The sequence below is a fragment of the Populus alba genome, chromosome 7 (genome assembly GCF_005239225.2).
Source record: "Populus alba chromosome 7, ASM523922v2, whole genome shotgun sequence".
Classification (NCBI taxonomy): domain Eukaryota; kingdom Viridiplantae; phylum Streptophyta; class Magnoliopsida; order Malpighiales; family Salicaceae; genus Populus; species Populus alba.
In genome coordinates this window covers 10,979,002-11,000,546 of record NC_133290.1, presented here as the reverse complement: position 1 = coordinate 11,000,546, position 21,545 = coordinate 10,979,002, and the positions used below count along the sequence as shown (strand labels likewise).

The 21,545-nt window shown below is 30.8% G+C and overlaps 1 protein-coding gene across 4 annotated transcripts; it reads left to right on the top strand.

The window, feature by feature from the left end:
• The first annotated feature begins 316 nt into the window (after positions 1-316).
• Positions 317-13,441, top strand: LOC118043606 (probable RNA-dependent RNA polymerase 5). Of its 4 annotated transcripts, XM_035051631.2 has the most exons (20): positions 1,785-2,654; positions 2,803-2,965; positions 3,040-3,175; positions 3,365-3,439; positions 3,838-4,030; positions 4,732-4,927; positions 5,024-5,111; positions 5,244-5,387; positions 6,120-6,179; positions 6,278-6,349; positions 7,480-7,586; positions 7,915-8,063; positions 8,449-8,671; positions 8,894-8,940; positions 9,043-9,119; positions 10,190-10,335; positions 10,873-11,038; positions 12,246-12,390; positions 12,546-12,706; positions 13,090-13,441. In XM_035051631.2, exons 1-20 carry the CDS (start codon positions 2,642-2,644, stop codon positions 13,324-13,326), a joined length of 2,598 nt encoding a protein of 865 aa, XP_034907522.1. In that variant the 5' UTR covers positions 1,785-2,641; the 3' UTR covers positions 13,327-13,441. The 4 variants fall into 4 exon arrangements, with proteins under 4 accessions (XP_034907521.1, XP_034907520.1, XP_034907522.1 ...); XM_035051630.2 differs by lacking the exon at positions 1,785-2,654 and adding an exon at positions 317-560 and having other exon boundaries at positions 2,838-2,965; positions 8,894-9,119; XM_035051629.2 differs by lacking the exon at positions 1,785-2,654 and adding an exon at positions 317-560 and having other exon boundaries at positions 8,894-9,119.
• The last annotated feature ends 8,104 nt before the right edge of the window (positions 13,442-21,545 follow it).

Sequence of the window (21,545 nt, the reverse complement as noted above, 5' to 3'; positions counted from 1 at the left end):
TTTTATATAAAGTATTATTTATATCATGATATAATAATAATAGTTAAATCTACAATATTTAAATTAAAAACCATCAATATTTATATATATATATTTTTAAATTATTTTATAACTTCAATTTCAAAAATATTTTTAACCAAACACATTAAATTACTTTTTATTCAATTTTAATTTTCAACCATAATTTTAACTAAACATATATTTTTTCAAACCAATTTTACCTAAAATTATCTTTTATAAAATATTTTTTTAAAAAAAATTATAACCACAATTATAATAACCTGTGGAAAATCAAACACAATCGGAACAATTTCAAGAGTTTGATAAAAATTAAAAAATTTGCGGAGCCCCCCTCTGCACCCCGGGTCCCCGACACTACACCCACAGTATCCCCTTTCCCCTTTGCTGAAATCTCAAATTCTCACTCTAGCAGACAATCAGCCGCTGTTAAAAAGTGAGAGATCGCGAGAAAGAGACGGAGTCGAAGAGGAGAGCAAACTCCCGTTGTTTGAGATTCAGACACATTATCTTGGCCTTCTCGCTTCAGATCAGCTAAAAAGGTATGTCATGTGATTTTCTCTCTTGTTTTTTACTACCGGTGTCTATGATCTCTATTGTGTCTGAATGCCTGATACCAGCTTTAAAATATGAATTCTAAAATATAATCATCATTTTAATCGCGATTTTCTCTGTTGTGATCTCATATTTTATATGTTCCTGACATGAATTGTGTATCACTTAAGATGATCTCAAAAATAATGAATTATAATGCCAGAAACAGAAAGATGAACAGATTCGAAATACAGGGAAACAATTATTGATGATTATTATAATTCTAGCAAGTTTGAGATGACCCTATTTATATTCCAGAGTAGCTGTTTTTTTAAATATTTTTAAAAAATTCAAAATATCTAAAACAAGAAGGGCATAAGAATCCTTAAAACATTAAAGCCTAGGCTAATTATAAAAAAAAAAATACAAGTTAAAATAATTAACTATATCAGAAAAAAAAATAAAGGTATTAAAATTCTTTATAAAAAGAAATTATATTTTTAAAAAATATTTTAAAAAAATAAAAATTAAAAATCTTGGGTTTTTTTCTGCAAAAATTATAACCCAAAATTGTAACGCCTGACCTAAGAGTAATATTTATATAACTTTAACAAACTAAACTAAATGGAAAAAATAACTCATTAAATCAGGTTAGCCAATCAACCTGAAAATTCATTAAAAAAAATTAAAAACAAAAAACTAAAACATATATAATATATAATATGAAAAGGTGGGGAAAACTAAAGCTAAAGTCACAAAACTCATATTAAAAAAATAAATTTAACAAAGATAATTTAAAAAAAGACATGTGGGGGCAGCCAAACAAAAATCATGTGAAGGAAACACTATAGTAATCCATAGTGTTTTTTTTTTTTTTTTGAAAAAACAAAACTAAGTTCTCAACCAACTTAATATAGAAAAAAAATTGAGATCTTATGATAACTAAATAAAATTTTTTTTTCACATTAACAAACTAAATTAAACAAAAAAAATTCATTAAAAGAAAAAAAACACAAAGAAAAAAGGAAAAAAAACAATAGGCAAAACGAAAAAAAAAGTTAAGTGTTTCCCTGTGCACAACGATATATTATATGTAAAAATAAAAGAAACAAAATGAGGAAAAAAAACAACACTGCTACAGTGAAAAACCCACGCATAAAAGAAAAAAAAACTGCTACAGTAAAAAAAATGAAAAAAAAAAGCCACATGGAAAAAACTGAAAAAAAAAAACTGAACAAGAAAACTGCACAGAAAAAAAAAACCTGCAAAAAAATATAGTTTTAGCTACAGTGAATTCCCACGTTTTAAAGTTGTTATTAATATACAGAAAAAAAATATAAATAAAAATTAAAGGTACTGGATTCCTTAAAAGAAAGTAAAAATGGTATAAAATTCTATTTAACAAGCATACAAGTTGGTGTCTTCTTGGATTGCCTTTTGGTCCGAAACCAAAGAACCAAAACTATGTTAAAATGCCTTAACGTTTCAATTTTAGCACGTGACATTTCAGATCACCACCTCTGACATCCACATCAGCTTCTATGAAGCTCTCTGGCACTCCAGCGGGTCTTCCCACACATGCCGGGTCATGTGTGATGGCCCACATAAATAACACGAATATCATTTCCAACCATAAAAAACAAAAATCTAAGATGCTCACTTACCGAGTGGAAAATCCAGCAACTCTCGCTCAAAGTTTCAAATAGCATTTTGCACTGCCGCTGCCCTTCGTTAGTAGATCAATAGAGAAGAATCCAATGGCAGAGATAAATAATGATAAAATAGTGCCATTGCCCTGTGTAGTGGAGGAACTGATAGCCAAAATCTGTAGGGAGCAGAATCGAAGGCCGCTAGAAACCAATACGAGGTTGACACTGGCTTCGTTAGGGGAAGAAGTTGCTTTAAATATTCTCTGGAGAATTTCTGGTCAAGAGATTAGAAAAAGTTTTGACGGTTTCGTTCTGCACTTGGCCAAACAGTTCTCTCCTAATATCAATGCTTCTTCTTCTTCTTCCCCCAAAACTCCTCCCTCTCCCCATCTCCTCAACAACCCCAGAATCGGAGCCCCATTACAACCACCCGTTTACTGATGAATTCTCAAAGTAATCTACTTTTTTTTTTTTTACATTTCGAAATGCTAATCATCATCACTGTTTAGAAAACTTTGTTGTCCGTGAAGGTCAAAGATGCAATTCAGGTTCTGGGTTGATTTTTTTTCTTGTTTTTCCTTCCGTGGGGGCAATAATATAGGTGATTCTGGTGCTCAATCTCCAATTTCATTGAAGCTTGAAGGTTCATCAACCATGGATTCACAGAGACAGAGAGGAAGTGAGTCTCCAACCAGTCAACATTTGGTGGCATTGGGAGAGCTTGAGTTTCGAAAAGCCTTTCTTATCCTAAGTTACCTTGGAGGGTAAGCTTTGTTTTGTGGTTTCTTGTGTTTTGTTAGCTGCTTGGTTGATAAATATATTCTCAAAATATCTACAGAAAAAATTTAGAAGAGGTGGTATCCGCGGATCAAATTAGGGGGTATAAGGATTTGCCAATGAGAACATTTGAGTCAAAAATTTGGGAAGCTTTTGGATGTAGGAGAGATTATATAAAGGAAGAAGATCGTGTCAAGGTAAATATGTTATAAAACTACCTGGGTTTTATGCTCTTTAATTTGTTTAATTTTGAAATTTGAATGATTTGCGTGCTGGAGTCGCGGGTATGTAGTGAATGTGTACGTATATATTGCTTATCTAGAATTGTAACTGATTATAATGCACTGTTTTTTTTTTTTTAATTATTATTTGTTGCTATACTGCAGTATCTTGATTGGGATTCTGGGAAAACACATATCTATCATTGCCATGTTGATCCGGATGGAAGTCATAGGTTCAAGGTTTGAATTTCTCCTTAATAACATGCTTATGCATGCATGATAAAGAGAACCATCAATTGTTTTACTCTACTGAAAAAAAAAAAAAAACTGCTGGTGAGTCATGATCAAAACTTTTCTATGCTGGAAATTTTGAATTTGGATGCTTTTTTTCCTTTCAACTTTATGCTTGTATTATCAATTCTATGAAATTCTCTCGTAGTTAGCCCTGTATCAATTCTTTTATTCCAGATGTTGATAACATGAAATGCTCCTTTCCAAGGGTTCGAAAACAATTATGTTATTTATTGTGATATCCTACTGTTGCTTATTGATTACTGAGAGAAACTACTGATGTGTTTGTACTGAAAGAAGACACAATTTTTGGGTTAGCATTGTCATATTCATTAAATTTATTTCAGGGACCTTACCTCTCCAAGCTGAGAAATGTCCTGCAAAGGACCTTGGGAGATGACAATATCTTGATGGTAAAGTTTGGGGAGGTAAAAGATGATAGAGATTCAGGGAGCAGTTCTCTGGATTATTATTTTTCCAAGTACAACAAGGTTCTTGGAGAAGGGATTCATGTTGGTTTGCGTTGTTACCGCTTTTTTGGTTAGTCTATAGATTGCTTCTTGTTTGATGAATATTGACTTTTGGATGACCCTTTTTGAGACACTGTGCATTCTATATTAATAACATACATTATACACTTGTAAGCGTAAGTTTAAGATAACTACCATAGGATATTTGTTCCTTGTGTGGGATAATTTACTTTGTACAATGCATTTACATAGATAATTGTCAAAATCACTATAAACGAACTTTTACTTTCCTATGTTGTTATACTCTTAAGTCCTTTCGGTGTAACGAGATACCAGTGCAAGTCAAATATTTTTCCTTTCTTGTTTATGTCCTTCAATGATAAGGCATTAGCTCATCATCTAATTATGATCTGTACCATGCATTTCAAGAACTGTTTGTCATTGGGCCTCAGTAATAGATAGCTAATGGAGTCTTGTACAAACTCATCTTCAAGAAAAAAAGATTGTTTTTGATCCATGCTCTCAGATCCATTGCAAAATTGATTAGTTTCAATTGTTTTGTAATGAAATTAAGTATTACAACCATTTGTATCATAGTTTCACTTCTAAAAGTAGATATGTGGGCAAAACTGTCACTTATATATGTCACGGTACTGTGGCAGGTGATATTGTGTCGTACATGGTCTTCTGAACATCTTTTGTTAGTTTTTGAATCCTTCTAGGATAATCATTTGGTTTAACTGACATTGGTTGTTGACCGTTGTTGACCAGTGTTTAAAGATGGAGGCAAAGAAGAAAAAAAGAAAGACCCAACCACTTCTCCTGTCAAGTGTTTTTTTGTCCGCATGGAGTCTGTTGCATCGATTGATAATCAAGATAATATCTTGAGTGGGAAAACAATCCGTCAAGCTAGATCTGTTTTTATGCATTTGGATAATTTGTCTAGTTTGTCCAACTATATGGCTAGGTTGGTGACACTATGATCTCCCCTCCCATATTTGAGAACCATATTTAAACATGCTCTGTTAGCAATTTGATATTAACATTCTTTGAAGAGACTCAGGTTTTCGCTGATTTTGTCAAAGACCATGAATCTGGAAGTTGATTTATCCTGTGTAGATATTAAGACAATAGATGATGAACCATGCCGGGTGCGATTTATATGTTGAATTTTTTTTTTCAAAACATGGCTTGTTATTTGCTAGGTATGTGTGGACATACACAGATTATTGCTTGTTTGTCTATTCAATTTGCTGTTCTTTTTTATGTTTTTGTTGTTGCAGGATAAACATGGTAATGTTGTTTACGGTTTAGATGGGAAACCTCTTATACATACAGATGGAACTGGGTTTATATCGCATGATTTGGCTTTGAAATGCCCAAAGAATCAATTCAAAGAAACTTGCCTCCGAGCTTCCAATATTGAGGTTTGTGGTTAAGAACTTGATTTCATTGTGCAATATGTTAAGTAAATTCTATTTAAAGGACAAGTATCATTTTCTCTAAATTAATATGAACATAGATGTTTGATGATCAAACTTTAGCTTTTATAATTGAATGTTTTGTTTTGTGTATATGGTAATCAGCCACTTTAAGTTTGACAATGATCCATTGATAATCAAAATTCAAACTCTAGGAAAAGAAATAGAAAGAAAATGGGTGAGTCAAAATAAATGAATATCTTCTCTTTATGTTTTCCACAAACTATTTTTCATTTAAGCTTGTTTCTAGTCATTGAAAATACTTCTTCCAACACAAGGGTAACCAGTGGAACTTTCACATTATTATTAGTAATCGCTGAATAATCGAGAGTAAGAACTATCTCATTGCTTCTACCATGTAGGAGCTCGCTAGAGGGGGGTTGGTTAAATAATTTAGATGTTTACGTGTTTGTTCACTATTTTCCTTTTATGATGTGTATGCTCGATCTCATTCCTCATATTTATAGCATTATGTTTACTTATGATTTATCCCATATGTTTTTTTTTCCTTTCCCTAGAACTGATACTGATTCTTTTTTGAGTATATAATTTATGGAGGCAATGTTTTACCTCTTTGCTGCTTTCTTCCATCCATATGTTGATGTTTTTGTTTGTTGTTTTTGGATAAACAGAAATTTCATGTTTTGGCTCATTTGTTTTTTTCCCCTTCACTGCTAGAGATTAAATGTTCATAATGGAGTCATGGAGCAATATCCAGAATGTCGCAATGGGGATCCAGTATGTGCATCTCAGTGATTGCTAGCTTCTTTGGTTTTAAAATTCTATTGTTTATTTGAGGACTTGGAATCAATTATCTTTTCATTTCTTTTTTCAAGCCTTTGCTGATCCAGTTTCGTCTCTTCAATAATGGTAGAGCTGTCAAGGGAACTTTCCTTGTGAATAAGAAGGTATAGTTTTGGAATTCTGTATTCCATTGAAATAATAATGAGTTGATTTTTTGGATTGATGTCCTCTCACATTCTTTTGCATCATGTTTTGTCATGTTCGTGAGATCTAAACTATTAAATTCAAAACAAATGGGCATTATTTTAATGCATGTTAAAATGATCATTATATTTTTTGCTTCACCAAATCTAGTTATTAAATTCAAAATTAATGGTGACATTTGGAAGATGATTGGTTATATTCCCTTAGGAACACGAGAGGATCCAAACATTACTTTTTTGTCCATATTTAAGGTTCATTGAAGTCAGTCTGGTACAATGATGATTTTAAAATTTTAGAGAATTTTCACATGTTGATACAGTTGATGTACTATCTCTGAATCATAGGAGGTTTCTAAAACTTTGAAGATTATTGGATCTTTACTTTGATGCATAGGAGTGATTGTAATTTCTCTTGTTTCAGTGAAGTAAGGACTTTTGATGTAAGATTATTAGGGTTGGAGAGGGATTTGATCCAAACAATCTATATGCAGGTGGACTTATTGTCCAAATGACTAGAAGTTTCTAAAGAAAAGTACATCATATGAAATCACATACTATCTATTTATCTACTTTGGGACAATAAATGTTTGGTTGAATAACTAACAATTATGGTTCCGTCACTGTCAGAATGGAACAATTTTCTTTGAGGCTGGAGGGGTACGAAGCTAAACTGATGACCTTGTGAACATGATGATTGCAAAGTTGAATATTATGCAATTTACATTCGCACTCCCCTTTTGAATGCTTTGATCTACTTGAATTTTCTGCCGCAAAATTATCCTTTCTCACCACTATTGCCTCCATTTCTGATCTAAATTGCATACAACAATACCTGCATCAGCAATGTAGTTTGGGTTGATATGACCTTTGAATTGAAATTGGTGGACCTTTATGCCAGATTTTTCTGTTATGACATGACATAATAAATCATTCACATCACTTCAAGAAGAAAGTTTTGAAATCCAATAACTGGTGGTTATTGATGGTCCCAGCCAGAGTTTGTGGATAACCTGGTTCCTATCTAGCTAATTTCTTTCTTGATCTTGTTTGTGTTTTTTGATATCTGATTATTATTTCCATGTATTTTATAGCTTACTCATCAAACTCTGCACATAAGGCCTACTATGATTAAGGTTAAGAAGGATCCAAAACTATCAAGTACTTTTTCAATAAATTCATTGGAGATAGTTGGAACCAGGTAGTTATGATTTTTGTTCTTTATTATTTCCTGCTTGTATGTTCTCTCAGTTGATGTTATGTTTTGGTTTCTAACTGAACAACAGAAGTACCATAATAATACAAATTTTTTTATTGTAAGTTACAAAACTTGATATTCTGTTCAGTAGTTTTTGCAATTATGTTTGAAAGAAGCTGCCAGCAAGTTGGAATGGCTTGGAAGCTTTGTGATGTATCTTGATAAATAAACTTACTGATATAGAGAGCTCAATGCTCTGCCTTTTTTGCCTTAACTATGATTTATCCAATGAAAGAAAAATGTGGTGACATTCTTACTTTCCATCTTGCAGCTCTCGACCAAAGAAAACATTCCTTTCAAAGAATTTAATTTCACTTCTTAGCTATGGTGGTGTTCCAGAAGAGTTTTTTATGGGAATATTGAATAATGCTCTGGAAGATGCCCATGGCATTCTCTCAAACAAAAATGCAGCTCTACGAGGTAGTTTCCTTGATAAGAAGTGTTTGTTTTAGGTTTTCCTTCTGATTCTGGTTTCTTCTTTGAAGATTAAACTGGTCAGCAATGCCATTGATTATACATCAACTTCTTCTGTTTTGCTACTTCTTTGTGGATCCTTGTCTGACCATTTCAGGAAGGATTTTTATGCTTTATTATCTTTATTTTATTTTCATGGATTTTACTCGTTTACGACTTAGTTTTAATCTTCCCAGGAGGTGGTTTATAATGACAATTCTGGTGTTCCTCCATTGAGTTGGTCATTCATTGATTTATTTATCTATATTTGTGTGTTAATTTATTTTTTATTCTTAATGTTTCCAACTCCTATTAAACAACTGTAACAAAAGTTTTTCTTTGCACTGATCAGTTGCCCTTAATTATGGGGATATGGATGATAACATTGTGGCAACAATGATTGGCTGTGGTATTCCACTAGAAGAACCGTATTTGCAGCATCGTTTGTCAATACTGATGAAGGAAGAAAAGAAGAGTCTGAAAGGAGGAAAAATACCTGTGCCTGAATCATATTACTTGATGGGGACAGCTGATCCAACTGGACTCTTGGAGAGTGATGAAGTTTGCATAATACTGTACGTTTGTTATTGGCATGTTTCTTTACTATTAATGTGACAAATATATACATACACATTAGCATTTAACAAGCCGGATTTGAAAGTCACAAGATTTGTTCTATGCCTGGTTATTATGTATGTGCGTAGTTTACCCCTACACACACCCCCATAGTTGCAATTTTGGATTGAAGTTATCAATGTAATTATGAGATGCTTTCTTTCTTGATGGAAAACATGCAGAGATTGTGGACAGATTTCAGGGGAGGTATTAGTCTATCGGAATCCAGGTTTACATTTTGGAGATATACATATTTTAAAGGCTACATATGTAAGGGAGTTGGAAGATTTTGTTGGAAACGCTAAGTATGCTATATTTTTCCCATGCAAAGGACCACGGTCTTTGGCAGATGAGATGTCGGGTGGTGATTTTGATGGTGACATGTTTTTTGTATCAAGAAATCCTCAGGTCAGTGTTATTTTCTTGGTCTCTAGATGAAACTAAGCGTATTGGAAGAATATCCCTTTTACTTATTTATTTTATTCCATTTAGGAGGAAAACAAAAAAAAAATTGCTTTGTGTGTGTTTGGGAGATGTTTTTAGGAGTCAGGTTCTTCAGCCATACTCTTATTTCCATTTATTTGTGTAAGTTTAGTTATTCCTTTATTCTGGAACATCTTATTACCCCATTTGGGTATTCATCTCATGTTCAGGTAGTGCTTTCAAAAAACGAGTTGGTAGTTTATTATCTCATCTCTTTCAAGTGACGTCGAACTTTCAGGACCTATTCAGTAGCAGAAACTGAGGCTATTAATAGGATCTCTTTTTCAAGTTACCAAATTTGGAAAACTTATTTAAGATGCTTTCTCAGTTTCAATTGTTTCACAAATGAAGAACAAGGATGTGATATGCTAGGATTATTTTGTTGTTTGGCCTTTTCATACTTGATTAATGTTGTTTTTTTTATTATATAAATATAATAAAATTTCTTTTTTTTAACGAGTTAATGATTAGAAGAATTTTTTGAGAATATTATTTAAGTATAAAGTTAAAATGATATGCAAATAGGAAAAAAAGATTTAGAGCATTGTTTCTTGACTATTCTCTCAATTTTCTATTGAAACAACTATGACATAGACGGCTTTTTTAAATGAAAATTTTGTTTCCACTTCATTTTAACTTTTTACTAGTGTCTCTGAGGAATAATTATAGTTAGTGTCTGTTAAAGTTACAAACTATCACTGCTTTTATAGTGATAACCTACTGGCAACTGGCAAATAAAACCTCTAGAAACTGTTGCTTTTAATTTGTTAACGCTACCGTGTTTACTGATGATGGAACCTCTTTACGTATATTTTCCTTCACTCCTTAAGGTGCATCTCTTTGAGACTCCTTCATGTGCTTGAGTTTTATTTCATACCAGTGATCAACTGAGAACTGTTTGTATGTCTTTGAAAGTTCAGTCTTGTGTAAATAAATTTTTAAGTTCTGTCTTGTATAGTCCAAAATTAATCATTTGCACTCTGTTATCTCTACAGCTTCTGGAAAACTTTAAACAAATGGAACCTTGGACACCTTCTACTTCAACCCCTAATGTGCCTAACAGAGAACCAAGTGAATTCTCTGACGAGGAGTTGGAGGTTGAGCTTTTCAAACTATTTTTGAGGAACAGGTTTCAGCCAAGGTAGACAATTGATTGCATAATATGATAATCCTTTGCAACCAGCCAGCCACAATGCTTCATTTTTGTCCATCACATGTCTCTTGTTTTTATTGTTGATCGGAAAAAAACAATTTTTTTTTTGAGTTAGGATGCTACACTTGTGCCCTCTAATCTCAATATATGAATTTATTTATTGATAGAAAATTACATTAGTGATGTAATGTTGATATTGTACCTTATTTCTTGAGTTATATGGGTTGTTTACCCTTTTGAAGAGGTCCAAGTCTCAAACATTTCTTGCTCTGGGGTTTGAAAATTTGTTTTCATACTTGTATGAAAGATGAAAATCTACTATGCTAGCTTAGGTTAGAGTACCCGGTCCTAAGCCTGGATAAAAGAGTAGGGTTGGGGTAGGTTTACAGCCAGCGTAAAACTGTCATTTCTATGGTATGGATCCTTTTGATCGAAACTTGTATGAAATATGAAGGCATGTAATCTATTTTAGTTATGTAGCTTCATCACTAAGTTCAATGCTTCAAAGCTTTTGTCTACTTTCAGTTCCACTGTAGGGGTGGCAGCGGATAGCTGGCTGGCAATGATGGACCGGCTTCTAACATTGGGAAATGATTGCGCAGAAGAGATAGCTTGTCTGAAGGAAAATATCAAACTGCTGATTGATATATACTATGATGCTCTAGATGCTCCAAAGAAAGGTGGAAGAAGGGTTAGTTTTCCAACCTTACTGGCTGTCAAATGTACACTAACTAAAGTTTTCTTATTTCTTCTAAACTGGATGAAATGAATTATGGGTTAAATTTACTTTGTCCCAATATTTTTGTGAACATGGCAAAGGAGATTGAATTCCCTGATGCCTTATCTGCAAGCATTTTGAACTTCTAAGTTTCTGCTTCTTGATATAATATGAAGATCAGCTTTTCTGATTTCATGTGCTTTAAAATATTATTTAGTTCCAATTGCATATTCATTCTCTGGAATCTGCACATGGCATTGAGGGTTGTGGCATTAAAGATGGTTGATGACTTTTTGAAGACTTTTGTTTTATCATCTGAACACTTGAGCTCTACAATTATTGGACCAAACATTGATATTTGGTTAAATTAAGTATACTTGTGATAGTTAATACAGTGAAAACGGAAATTTACATTTGAAAGTGAGTGACTTGTAAACAAATAAAATTACAGCTCAATTCCTTATATTTAGTTGAACTTAGTTTCTTCTTTAACCAGTGCCAAATTTATGTGTTTCATTCTAGCTCCGCACTAGGTAGCTATTATTTATATCCTTCTGAATATATTTCCACACTTTGAGGACACTTGAAGTTCATGGAATAGCCTGACAAATCAAAGTCCTTGCCCGCACTTGAGAATAATGTTTGAGATCTGCTTTCTGCAATTTTTTGGGATCTTTTAACCTCTGTATATCAAGCTCTTCTCGTCTACCGTTTAGTTAATCATTAGCAGGGGGGGCTACCTTGCTGGAATGAAACTAATCGCTAGATGTGGTTTTCCTTACTGGCTGGCACTTGGCGGTACTCAAAGGAGATGGACGGATCTTAACTCCGCACATTTTAGCACTTGTGATTGTTTCTTTTCCTTTGATGTAAATCATAAAAATTACTATAAATTTTTTTTGGTGGTTGAGGAATAAAAAGCACTGAATATATGCAGAATGGCTATTCTTCAAATGAGCAAATAAAATGCAGATTACCAAATACTCAGCCATTTGAAGGGATTTGATGTGTAGTGGTCACAAAGTTTATGTTCTTGGTGATTATGTGTATGGATAAAGATTGTTCTAATTTGCATTACTCCTGAGGAATCTAGTTTGGGGTGGTTTCTTTGATGATATTCAATTTGAAGTAATTTATTAATATTTTGAAATCAACAAGACTCTTTCCTCCTTTTAAACAGATTGAAGTTCCAGAAGGCTTGAAGGCAGAGCTGTTCCCACATTTTATGGAAAAAAACGAAAAGAAAACCTATCGATCTACTTCCATATTGGGAAAAATTTATGATAAAGTGAAAGCATACGAAGACATGGATCTGTCATCAAATGGTGAGGGTTTTATGAGTCTAAAGATTGAAGCTATGAACCTCATGTGGCGGTTGAAATTCTCAGGACATGAAAAATATTTGAAGATTTTTTCTTTTTTAGCATCTACAAACATTATCATTAAAATGAGTTCTATTGATGCTTTTTCAATCTGTTAGATGTTTGGAAACTCCCTTGCTTTGATGATGAAGTTCACGAGCTGTACCTTGTGAAGTGGAAGGAACTCTATGGTCAATACAGGAAGGAGATGTGCAATGCTCTAAAGGCCGGTGAAGAGAGGAACGACAAGGCTAATGAAGTCATAAGAAAATACAAGGAGGTCAGTGTATTATTTCTTATTAATCCTTTCCTATTGAAACAGTTTTTATAATTTTTATTTCCTTCAAATCAAATTTATAGCTTTTCTTCATTAGTAATAATATTTGTTTTTTAAATTTATTAATAATAATAAAAATAATAATATTAAACTTTCATAAACCAAGTTCTTATAATTTTTAATGTTACCCTTCAAATTAAGTCTATGGTGTCTTTTCAATAATAATACATTTTTTTTAAATTTAACAACAACAATATCACCTTGTGATATGTCATGTCAGACCCAGACACGGGTCTACAGACCCAGGCGCGCGGGTCTAGCTCGAGTGCCTAGGGTCTGGCAGACATGCATCCACAGCTTCACTGACTTGTCATCATCTCATATAGTTCTTATATGAAGCTGCGGAATTTAACTTGAGCAAACGAAGAGATGAGGAAATCTTTGAGGAGGCCATGGCTCTATATCAGGTTTCTTACAATCATGCCAAGAGCCAAGGAGTTGTCGGAAACTGCAGTTTTGCCTGGAGAGTCGCAGGTGTAGCTCTCTGCACGCTCTACGTTTTGAAGAATCAGGGTGAAAGACCTATGATATGTTCACCAGCTGCTCTGAAAGGGATTTTGTAGTAATTTAGCATAAAGATTTATGGCGATATAATGGATTTGTGTATTGTACAGGAATGCGATATGTTACAGCCTAACACGTGCTCAGTCATTTATCTCATCAGTAAATTATGTGAAAGTTTGTCTAGGGTTTCATCACCCCATTTTGATGAGTTCATCAAGATCATCATCTGTTTTTTTTCCCCAATACTAATCACGAGGATGCAAATGCTGTTAATGTTGGGGTTTTTTTTATAATATATATATATATATATATATATATACACACAATAAAAATAATAAATTAATTTTGTTTTTTTGAATACGACATTGTTACATGGATCTCAAGGTATTTGTTGCCATCATCCCTGTCTTTAGTTAATTAATAAAAGGAAAATTAGTGGAAATCTTTGTTTATAAATATGTGTACTGCTTGCTACTCATTCAATGGGATTTCAAAACTTGGTCATAGCCTACTTGGAGAACCAGGATCCTTCGAAGTACCCTGCTTACTGTTATAATTTTTATTTTTATTTTAATTAATATTTTTTAGCATTTTTAAATTATACTAATATTAAAAATTAAAATAAATTTTAAAAACTAAAATAATATATTATTTTAATATATTTTAAAATAAAAATCACTTTAACCAGAGAGGCTGTGGCTACAGCCTTACGTGCCGGAGTTCACACATGTTGCCGTCGTCGTCAATGTCAATTGACATGTGGTGATCAAAGAATTAACATGTGTCCTCAATATTCTTGTTAAAATGATAACTAACTAGTCGTGATGGCCAATTAATATATTAACCTCATATCTGTTTTTGAGTTTCTTTTTAAAATTGATGGAATTTAGTCTCATAATTTTATTTCATTTCCTTTCAATGGAGTTTCCATTATCTAAGATCCTAGTTCATGGGTTGAATAGGGAAATCTAAATTAACTAGAGTTTTTTTATTGTTTTTTTTTTAAATTGGATTTATTATTTTATTTTCGCTCTTCTATAATAGATTGTTTGATATTTAAGTTTTGTTATTTTATTTAATTTTTTTCTGGGTGGTTATTTTGTTTCTCACAACTAGGTCATATATTTAGTAAGATAGTTTAGTGGTCTCAACTTATTTTTTTAATTTTTTTTTTTTTAATTTCACTTTTCCACATTTTATTTGTTGGAAATTGGTATTTAAATTTTATTTTTATTTTACTTTCTATGAAATTATCACATTTTTATTTAATTTTTATTTCGTTATCAAATATTGGGAGTATACCCACCTTTCTAATTTCGTTAAAATTTTGAATTTAGAAATCTAATATTAGGTTTGAAAGCACTTAAAAGTATCATCTACATAAGTTTAATTGATTGAGTGTTTGGTATTCTCAAAGAGTTTTTTAAAAGTGTTTTTCACTTGAAAATAATTTTTTTATATCAACGAATCAAAATAATTAAAAATACTATAAAAATAATTTAATATATATTAAAGTCAAACATACTTTTAAAAATATGTAAATACAATTCCAAATACAAAAACAAATGATGCAACAATCCTAGTTATGCCTTCAATAAGTTGTTCCATTTTTATACATTTTTAGGTAGAAGCAAATGGTGTAACTCAATTAGTTAGATCCTGGATTTGCTTCCCAGATGTTAACTGTTCGAGTGCCATAAATTTCAGGATCACTGGAGGTTTACTTGATTATTAACTTTAGAGTCCTAGAAGATTATTCAATGTACATGTAAGTTGGCCTGAATATCCATGATTACAAAAAAAAAAAAATTGCAATGTAGAGAAAAAATAGAGAAATTCAATAAATCTTAATTGCTTATATATGGACCCCAAAAAATACCGCCCATATAAATTAACTAAAACTTAAATACCAAACTTATATAACAAGCACAAGATTAAACATAAAACTAAGATATTTCAAATACAAACTTAATGTAAATAGTATAAACAAGTAAATTAACACCTGATAAGTTAAATTCCACACTTACATATTGAACACACAATTAAACAAAAAAAATAAAATAATTAAACATGAACAATTAATATAAGCTCTTTAAGCCAAGACCTCCTCCTAGTACACGATGTTTTCATAAACATTCTTCTCCGATCAACATCTTTAAACCAATCATCTTAAACATGTGCCAGACATCCTTTGCAGCAAACACTTGAATTTTTAGATGGTATATATAACATCTAGCAAACCTTAATACTAATAATTTCCTTGCTAGCTATTTGTTTCATATTTTTGCCCAATATCTTAAAATAATTTCTCATCCGTCGCATTCCAATTTGTTAGATTAAACTTTAAAGCTAGGTGTACCATTTGGATTAAAAGTGAGAAAAAAACGAACAAGTTCATTAAATCGAGAAAACAAAATTTTCTTTATAAAAATTGAATTATAAAAAAGAAACGATTAGAATATTAAAAAAATAATATCTGGCTCGGTTTGTTTTTGGTTTTATAAGTCTGAAACTGAAAAACTTCAACTGAACAGGTTTAGTTAAAACTAAACCGATCCAAACTGAAAAACGAATCGAATCGAAACCAAGCCCGTCAGAGAGAAAAAAAAAACCCAAAAAATAATATATTTTTTTGTTTTTAATTTAAAATAACTGAACATAACCGAAACCGGTCGGTTGGAACCAGTTTTGGTTTGATTTTTAATATTTTACAAAATTTTAATTTTATTATTTTTTCAAGTAAAAATCAAATTGAATAAAAAATAATCACTTCTAATTCGAATCATTTTGAAATATCTAGTATAAAATTTGCTAAAAAATAATCCTCGACCATTTCATAACTTCTCCATTATGATCATTATTTGTCCTCCCACCTGAACAACAAACATTGAAAAAAAGGAAAGAATACCAAGGTGCCACATTTAATCAAACAATTCATGTGAAGACTTATAAGAAAATAATAAAACTATTAATTTATTTTCAAATAAATGGCGTGGTGCCTTATGTCATTCACGCCATTCCTACTTGCTTACAATGTGATAAGAGGATTTTGGCTAGAGAATATGCTTCTTAATCGCAATGTCTAGTTGTCTTCTAGCATACAGCCAATAAAATAGCTTAAGAGTATAAGTAGCATCAAACTGCTACTGACATTTCTACCAAGTTTAGTGGGACACCTCTTATAGATACAACAAATCTATTTAATTCAAAGAGGCATATGTAAAATAACAAAAAAAAATAATAATAAGAAATAAAACTATAAATTGACCAATATCAACTTCATAGAAAAATAGATATTTCACCTAGCACGAAAAACATTGTTAAAGAATAATATAAATTATATATATTATAATTTTGTCTAAAATTGACTAATATTAACTTCATAAAAAAATAGATATTTTACCGAGCACGAAAGCATTATTAGAGAATAATATAAATTATACATTAGAATCTCATATAAAAGTTTAAGCTATTGAGTTAAGATGGTTCCTTAACATGGTATCAGGACTTTAATAACCAAGTGGTCACGAGTTCAAATCTCATCATCCTTATTTATTTAATAAAAATTAAACACAAGGTAATATGGACATGTGAAAGTTTCAAGTCTAAAGAGTTTCCACTTGAAAGGGTGTTATAGAATAATATAAATCATATTCTGAAACCTCAATTAACAATTTAAACTATTAAGTTGAGATGGTTCTTTGATAAGCATACCAAAAAGTAAAATAAGTTGACCATTTATTTATGTTTTTTTCTCTTTTCCTATAATACCCAACTAAATAGGCTTTTGCAAATTTTTCATCTATTCTTTAAATAAAACTACAAAAGATAATACATTTTTTTTCTATAAACAAAAGAGAAAGTGCACAAAGTTATTGAAATATTTATCTGCTCGTTTATTTAATACAATAATTAAATCAAGATTTATGATGTATTTTTAACTATTGTTCTGTCTAACACAACTAAATCTCTTTCTAGATCTATATTCATCGCAACAAATGCATCCATAATGATAGTTATATAATTTGTTTAGAGAAGATTTTTATCTAGTTATAACATAGTCATGATTGTGTAATATCAAATAATAAATTTTTTATTTATAAATTAGATGAAAATATATTTTTTTAATTCATAAAGCATTAAAAAAAAAACATAAAATTACAGTTTTATATAAAATAATTGATCAATTGTATAACTTTATCTAACTAACTGTCTAGCTGGATTACAATTATCAGGATTCAAAATCACAACGTGTGTAAATGTCGCCATTATTACGAAGGGCGACAATCAGTCCTCCTCTCGATCCGAACCCGTGCAAAATCCGACAGATATTGCATGCAATATTTTTGTTTGATTTCAACACGAAAGCATGCATGAGAGAGAGATATATCATTCATGACGAGACAGCAAATAATTGCTATTTTCACGTGGTTTTGTTCCTTCTCTGAGCTCAGATGGTCTCTGGCACCCTCTTAACCCTGACGTAAACCGACGCCGTATACTAGCAGCTACCGGGCATTTGCATGCTTTCTAGGCCTTAAACCTAGGTTTGTGCTCAGCACAGATAACGCCTGTAGCAACAGTGATAATTTCATGTGGAGTGTAGTGATGAGATCGTACGGCCATTGTTGACGAATCTTTGATTCTTCTACGCTCTGACAGACATGTGTACAGTGTAGGTCCAGCGAAAGATCTTTTTTTTACTCGGCGAGCGAGCCAGCCACCAACCTCGTTCGATCTCAACGAGCTGCTCGTCTCCACTAACTAGCTGGCTGGTGCGTGGTTTGACCTGGTTCGATTTCAACTATCCCAGTTGCGTCTTAAATGCCTTGTCTTATATCCACTACAGAATATTAAGCAGCACGAGTGTCGAGATAAAATATAAGCAGCACGTCGTGATGAGATATGCATTACGAGTAGGTATATATGTTTGTTTTTATGTTTTAAAAATATTTTTAAAAAAAATTTAAATTTTTTTTATTTTTTATTTACTTCAAATTAATATATTTTTAGTATTTTTAAATTATTTTAATGTGCTTATATTAAAAATAATTTTTAAAAATAAAATATATATCATTAACATGTATTTTAACATAAAAAATTATTTAAAAAGTAACTACAACTACATTAACAAACAAGCAACACAAGTGTTGAGATAAACTGGCAGAGTGTTGAGATAAAATATCAAGCAGCGTGATGTTGAAATAAGTGTTTATTAAAGTGTTTTTTAAAAAAAAAAATATTAAAATAATATATTTTTAATTTTTAAGATTTATTTTAATGTGAGTAAGATAGAATGATATAAAATTACCAAAAATAATATTAATTTAAAGTAAAATACTGTTAAAATAAAAAAAACAAAGATACTCTAGAAATAGTAATTTAGGCTATCTATAGATGATTCCCCCTTGCACGGCCGACCAATGAGTTTGGTTGCTGACCAAATCAATCATATTATAAAGTAAGTTGTTTAGGTTTATCTAGGATGTAACGAAAGATTCTTGAAAAAATTTTAAAAAAAAATTACAAGGAGCGTGGCATGATATTTTCACATGTATCCGTACAATTAAGTATACACGTACACCAATCAATGAAGAAAGATCTGAAAAGTATTCTACACGCAACAATCACATTTCAAATCAATTAAGTACGATTGTCTTAACAAGCTCCCCCCAAGCACTTGAATTGTAAAGGATTTGTTTTTTGTTTTTTTTTTTTAATGGGAGTAGTGTTATATTAATTAATGAAATCCGTTGACTTTTACTTCAAAATTGATTCCTTGCTTTTTTTTTTATTTTTTATTATTATTATTTAAAGGGTTGGGATATCAGTAAATTTTTTAAAGTATATTTTATTTTCAAATATATTAAAATAATATTTTTTATTTTTTAAAAATAATTTTTAAATTTAATATATTAAAATTATTTTAAAATATAAAAATATATAAAATAAATTAATTTTCAAGAATAGCTTGATAAGTATATCTGCGAGATAACAAAGCAACGAAAAACACAACTAACGACAACTCAGAACAATCAAACTTAAAGCCTTATTTTTTAAAGTGTTTTTTTTTAAATAAAATTTTTTATTTTTTCTTTACTTCAAATTAATATATTTTTTAGTATTTTCAAATCATTTTGATGTGCTGATGTCAAAAATAATTTTGTTTTTTTTTTTAAATCATGATTTTAATGAATTTTCTAGCGAAAAGTACTTTAAAAAGAAACTGAACGAAATTATCAAAACCTCCTTCTAATTTTGAAGAAACTAACCTTTTTGTCTGGGATAAATTACAAAATTGCTCTCGTCTTATACGCTTATACTAGATAGGTTACCCGCGCGTTGCCACAGGTTAGTTCTAGAAACGCGCGCTGCTTTTAATTGTAAGACAATTGAAAGAAAAAAAAAGTATTTTCTAAGCATGATCGCCACGTCTTGATCTACGTCTACTTGAATCTGATAAACATGTCAGACCTATGTTATTTTGAATTTGACTAACTGTAACGTCCATGCTTTATGAACTTGGCTAGCATCAATTCTAAGTGTCTTGGGTACGCCAACCATGCCACACCCCATGTTTTTTAGGTTTGACAAGTATGTCAAACCACTTTCCTTGTCTTTCATAAGAAAAGCATTGCAAATATAACGCATAATAGCAACAATAACATTGACCCGCATGCAAGTTTGTAATGGATCTACATTTCAAATATAGTACGAATGACAAAATAAAATCATTTCCAACAAAATAAAATTAAACTTGGAGTATCTTTTAAGACTATGATGAAGTACTAAATAAAAATGAAGTGTGTTGGTATGATCAACGCACATGGACAAGTCACGCATCTAAGTTTAGAAAGCCAACGATCTTGTATTATTTTTCTTGTTGTTAGAATTTACACAAAAAATAACTAATTGTGAGCAAGACTAAAGAATTTTTTTTTCTTGAGACGCAAAATTCAAATAAATAAACAAGGGATTAAATATAATAACATGATGTGTTTAAGCCACGTTTAAGAAAGTAAATGAAACACATATTGAAGACAATGAAAAATTAAGATGTTGAGCTGCATTGATTAAGTAATAAAACACATGTTAAAGGACAATGACAACACCTCCAAATTTAAGGAGTAGGCATGTGTGTTTTCTTCGACGATAAAAGTGCACAACTTGGGATCTTGATAATGATTATTGTATTTAAAATAAGAAATAATTGATCAACTGCTTGAAATATGATTAATAAACCTTGAAACCAAGCTCATATATTTTAAACTTAATCGGTATCTTGGATCTGACAAACATATTAAGCTTATATTACTTGGATTTTATAAATATGTCAACTCATTTTAATGTGGCCTTAGCTTTTTTGATGCATTTTGGACTTAACAATCTATAAAATTCAGTAGTTTTAAATCTAACCAACATGTCATATTCACGTCATGCGGATTTGGCTGATTTTCAAATCCATAAATAGTGGCAATCAAAACATTTTTGAAAAGAAATAAAGCAATAAAATCCTTGATAGATAACACAAGCAACAAGAATCCAAAACAGTTGTCTAATCTCATATTTGTATAAAAGCTTAAAAATAATTACTCTTAGGACAAAAGGAAATAATTAATAGCTTAAACGGAGGCATAGAAAACAGAAATAAAATTTAAAATATTTTTTTTTAGAATAATAAAAAAGATTTGAACAAATTCAAACTAACCAATTATTAATAATTAAAATCCTTAAGGAATTAAAAAAAAAAAAAACATTCTTTGAGTTTTAGCTAATTATAGGGGGCGAAACACACCTATTAATAATTACCTTAGGAAAAAAAAAAAGCAAAAATGAAATAAAATTATTGGAAAGGGTATAAAAAGAGTAATTAAAATCCAATAGAAAAAAAAATAAAACAAGAAGGGCATTAAAATTCTGAAAACATTAAAACCAAGGCTAATTATAAAAAATAAAATACAAGTTAAAATAATTAACTATATCGGAATAAAAACTAAATGTATTAAAATTCTTTATAAAAAGATATCTTATAAAAGACAACATCAAATATTTAACTAGTAGTTACATGACCCGTGTGATGCTGTAGGTTATTTTTTTTACATAAAAAAAATATAAAAAGAAAAACTAAGATTTAAAAGTGTTAGGTTTTTCTACAAAGCTATATCCAAAAGTCTTGGGTTTGGATGTAACGCTTGATTTAAAAGAGTAATATTTATAATATTAATAATAACATTAAACTTGCATGACCCAAATTTAATGTGAGTCTGATTATAACACT

Coding starts and splice junctions, on each gene's coding strand:
- LOC118043606 (XM_035051628.2), top strand. Junction 5,112..5,243: donor TAGATGATGAACCATGCCGG/GTGCGATTTATA, acceptor TTGTTGTTGCAG/GATAAACATGGTAATGTTGT. Junction 12,391..12,545: donor CATGGATCTGTCATCAAATG/GTGAGGGTTTTA, acceptor TCAATCTGTTAG/ATGTTTGGAAACTCCCTTGC.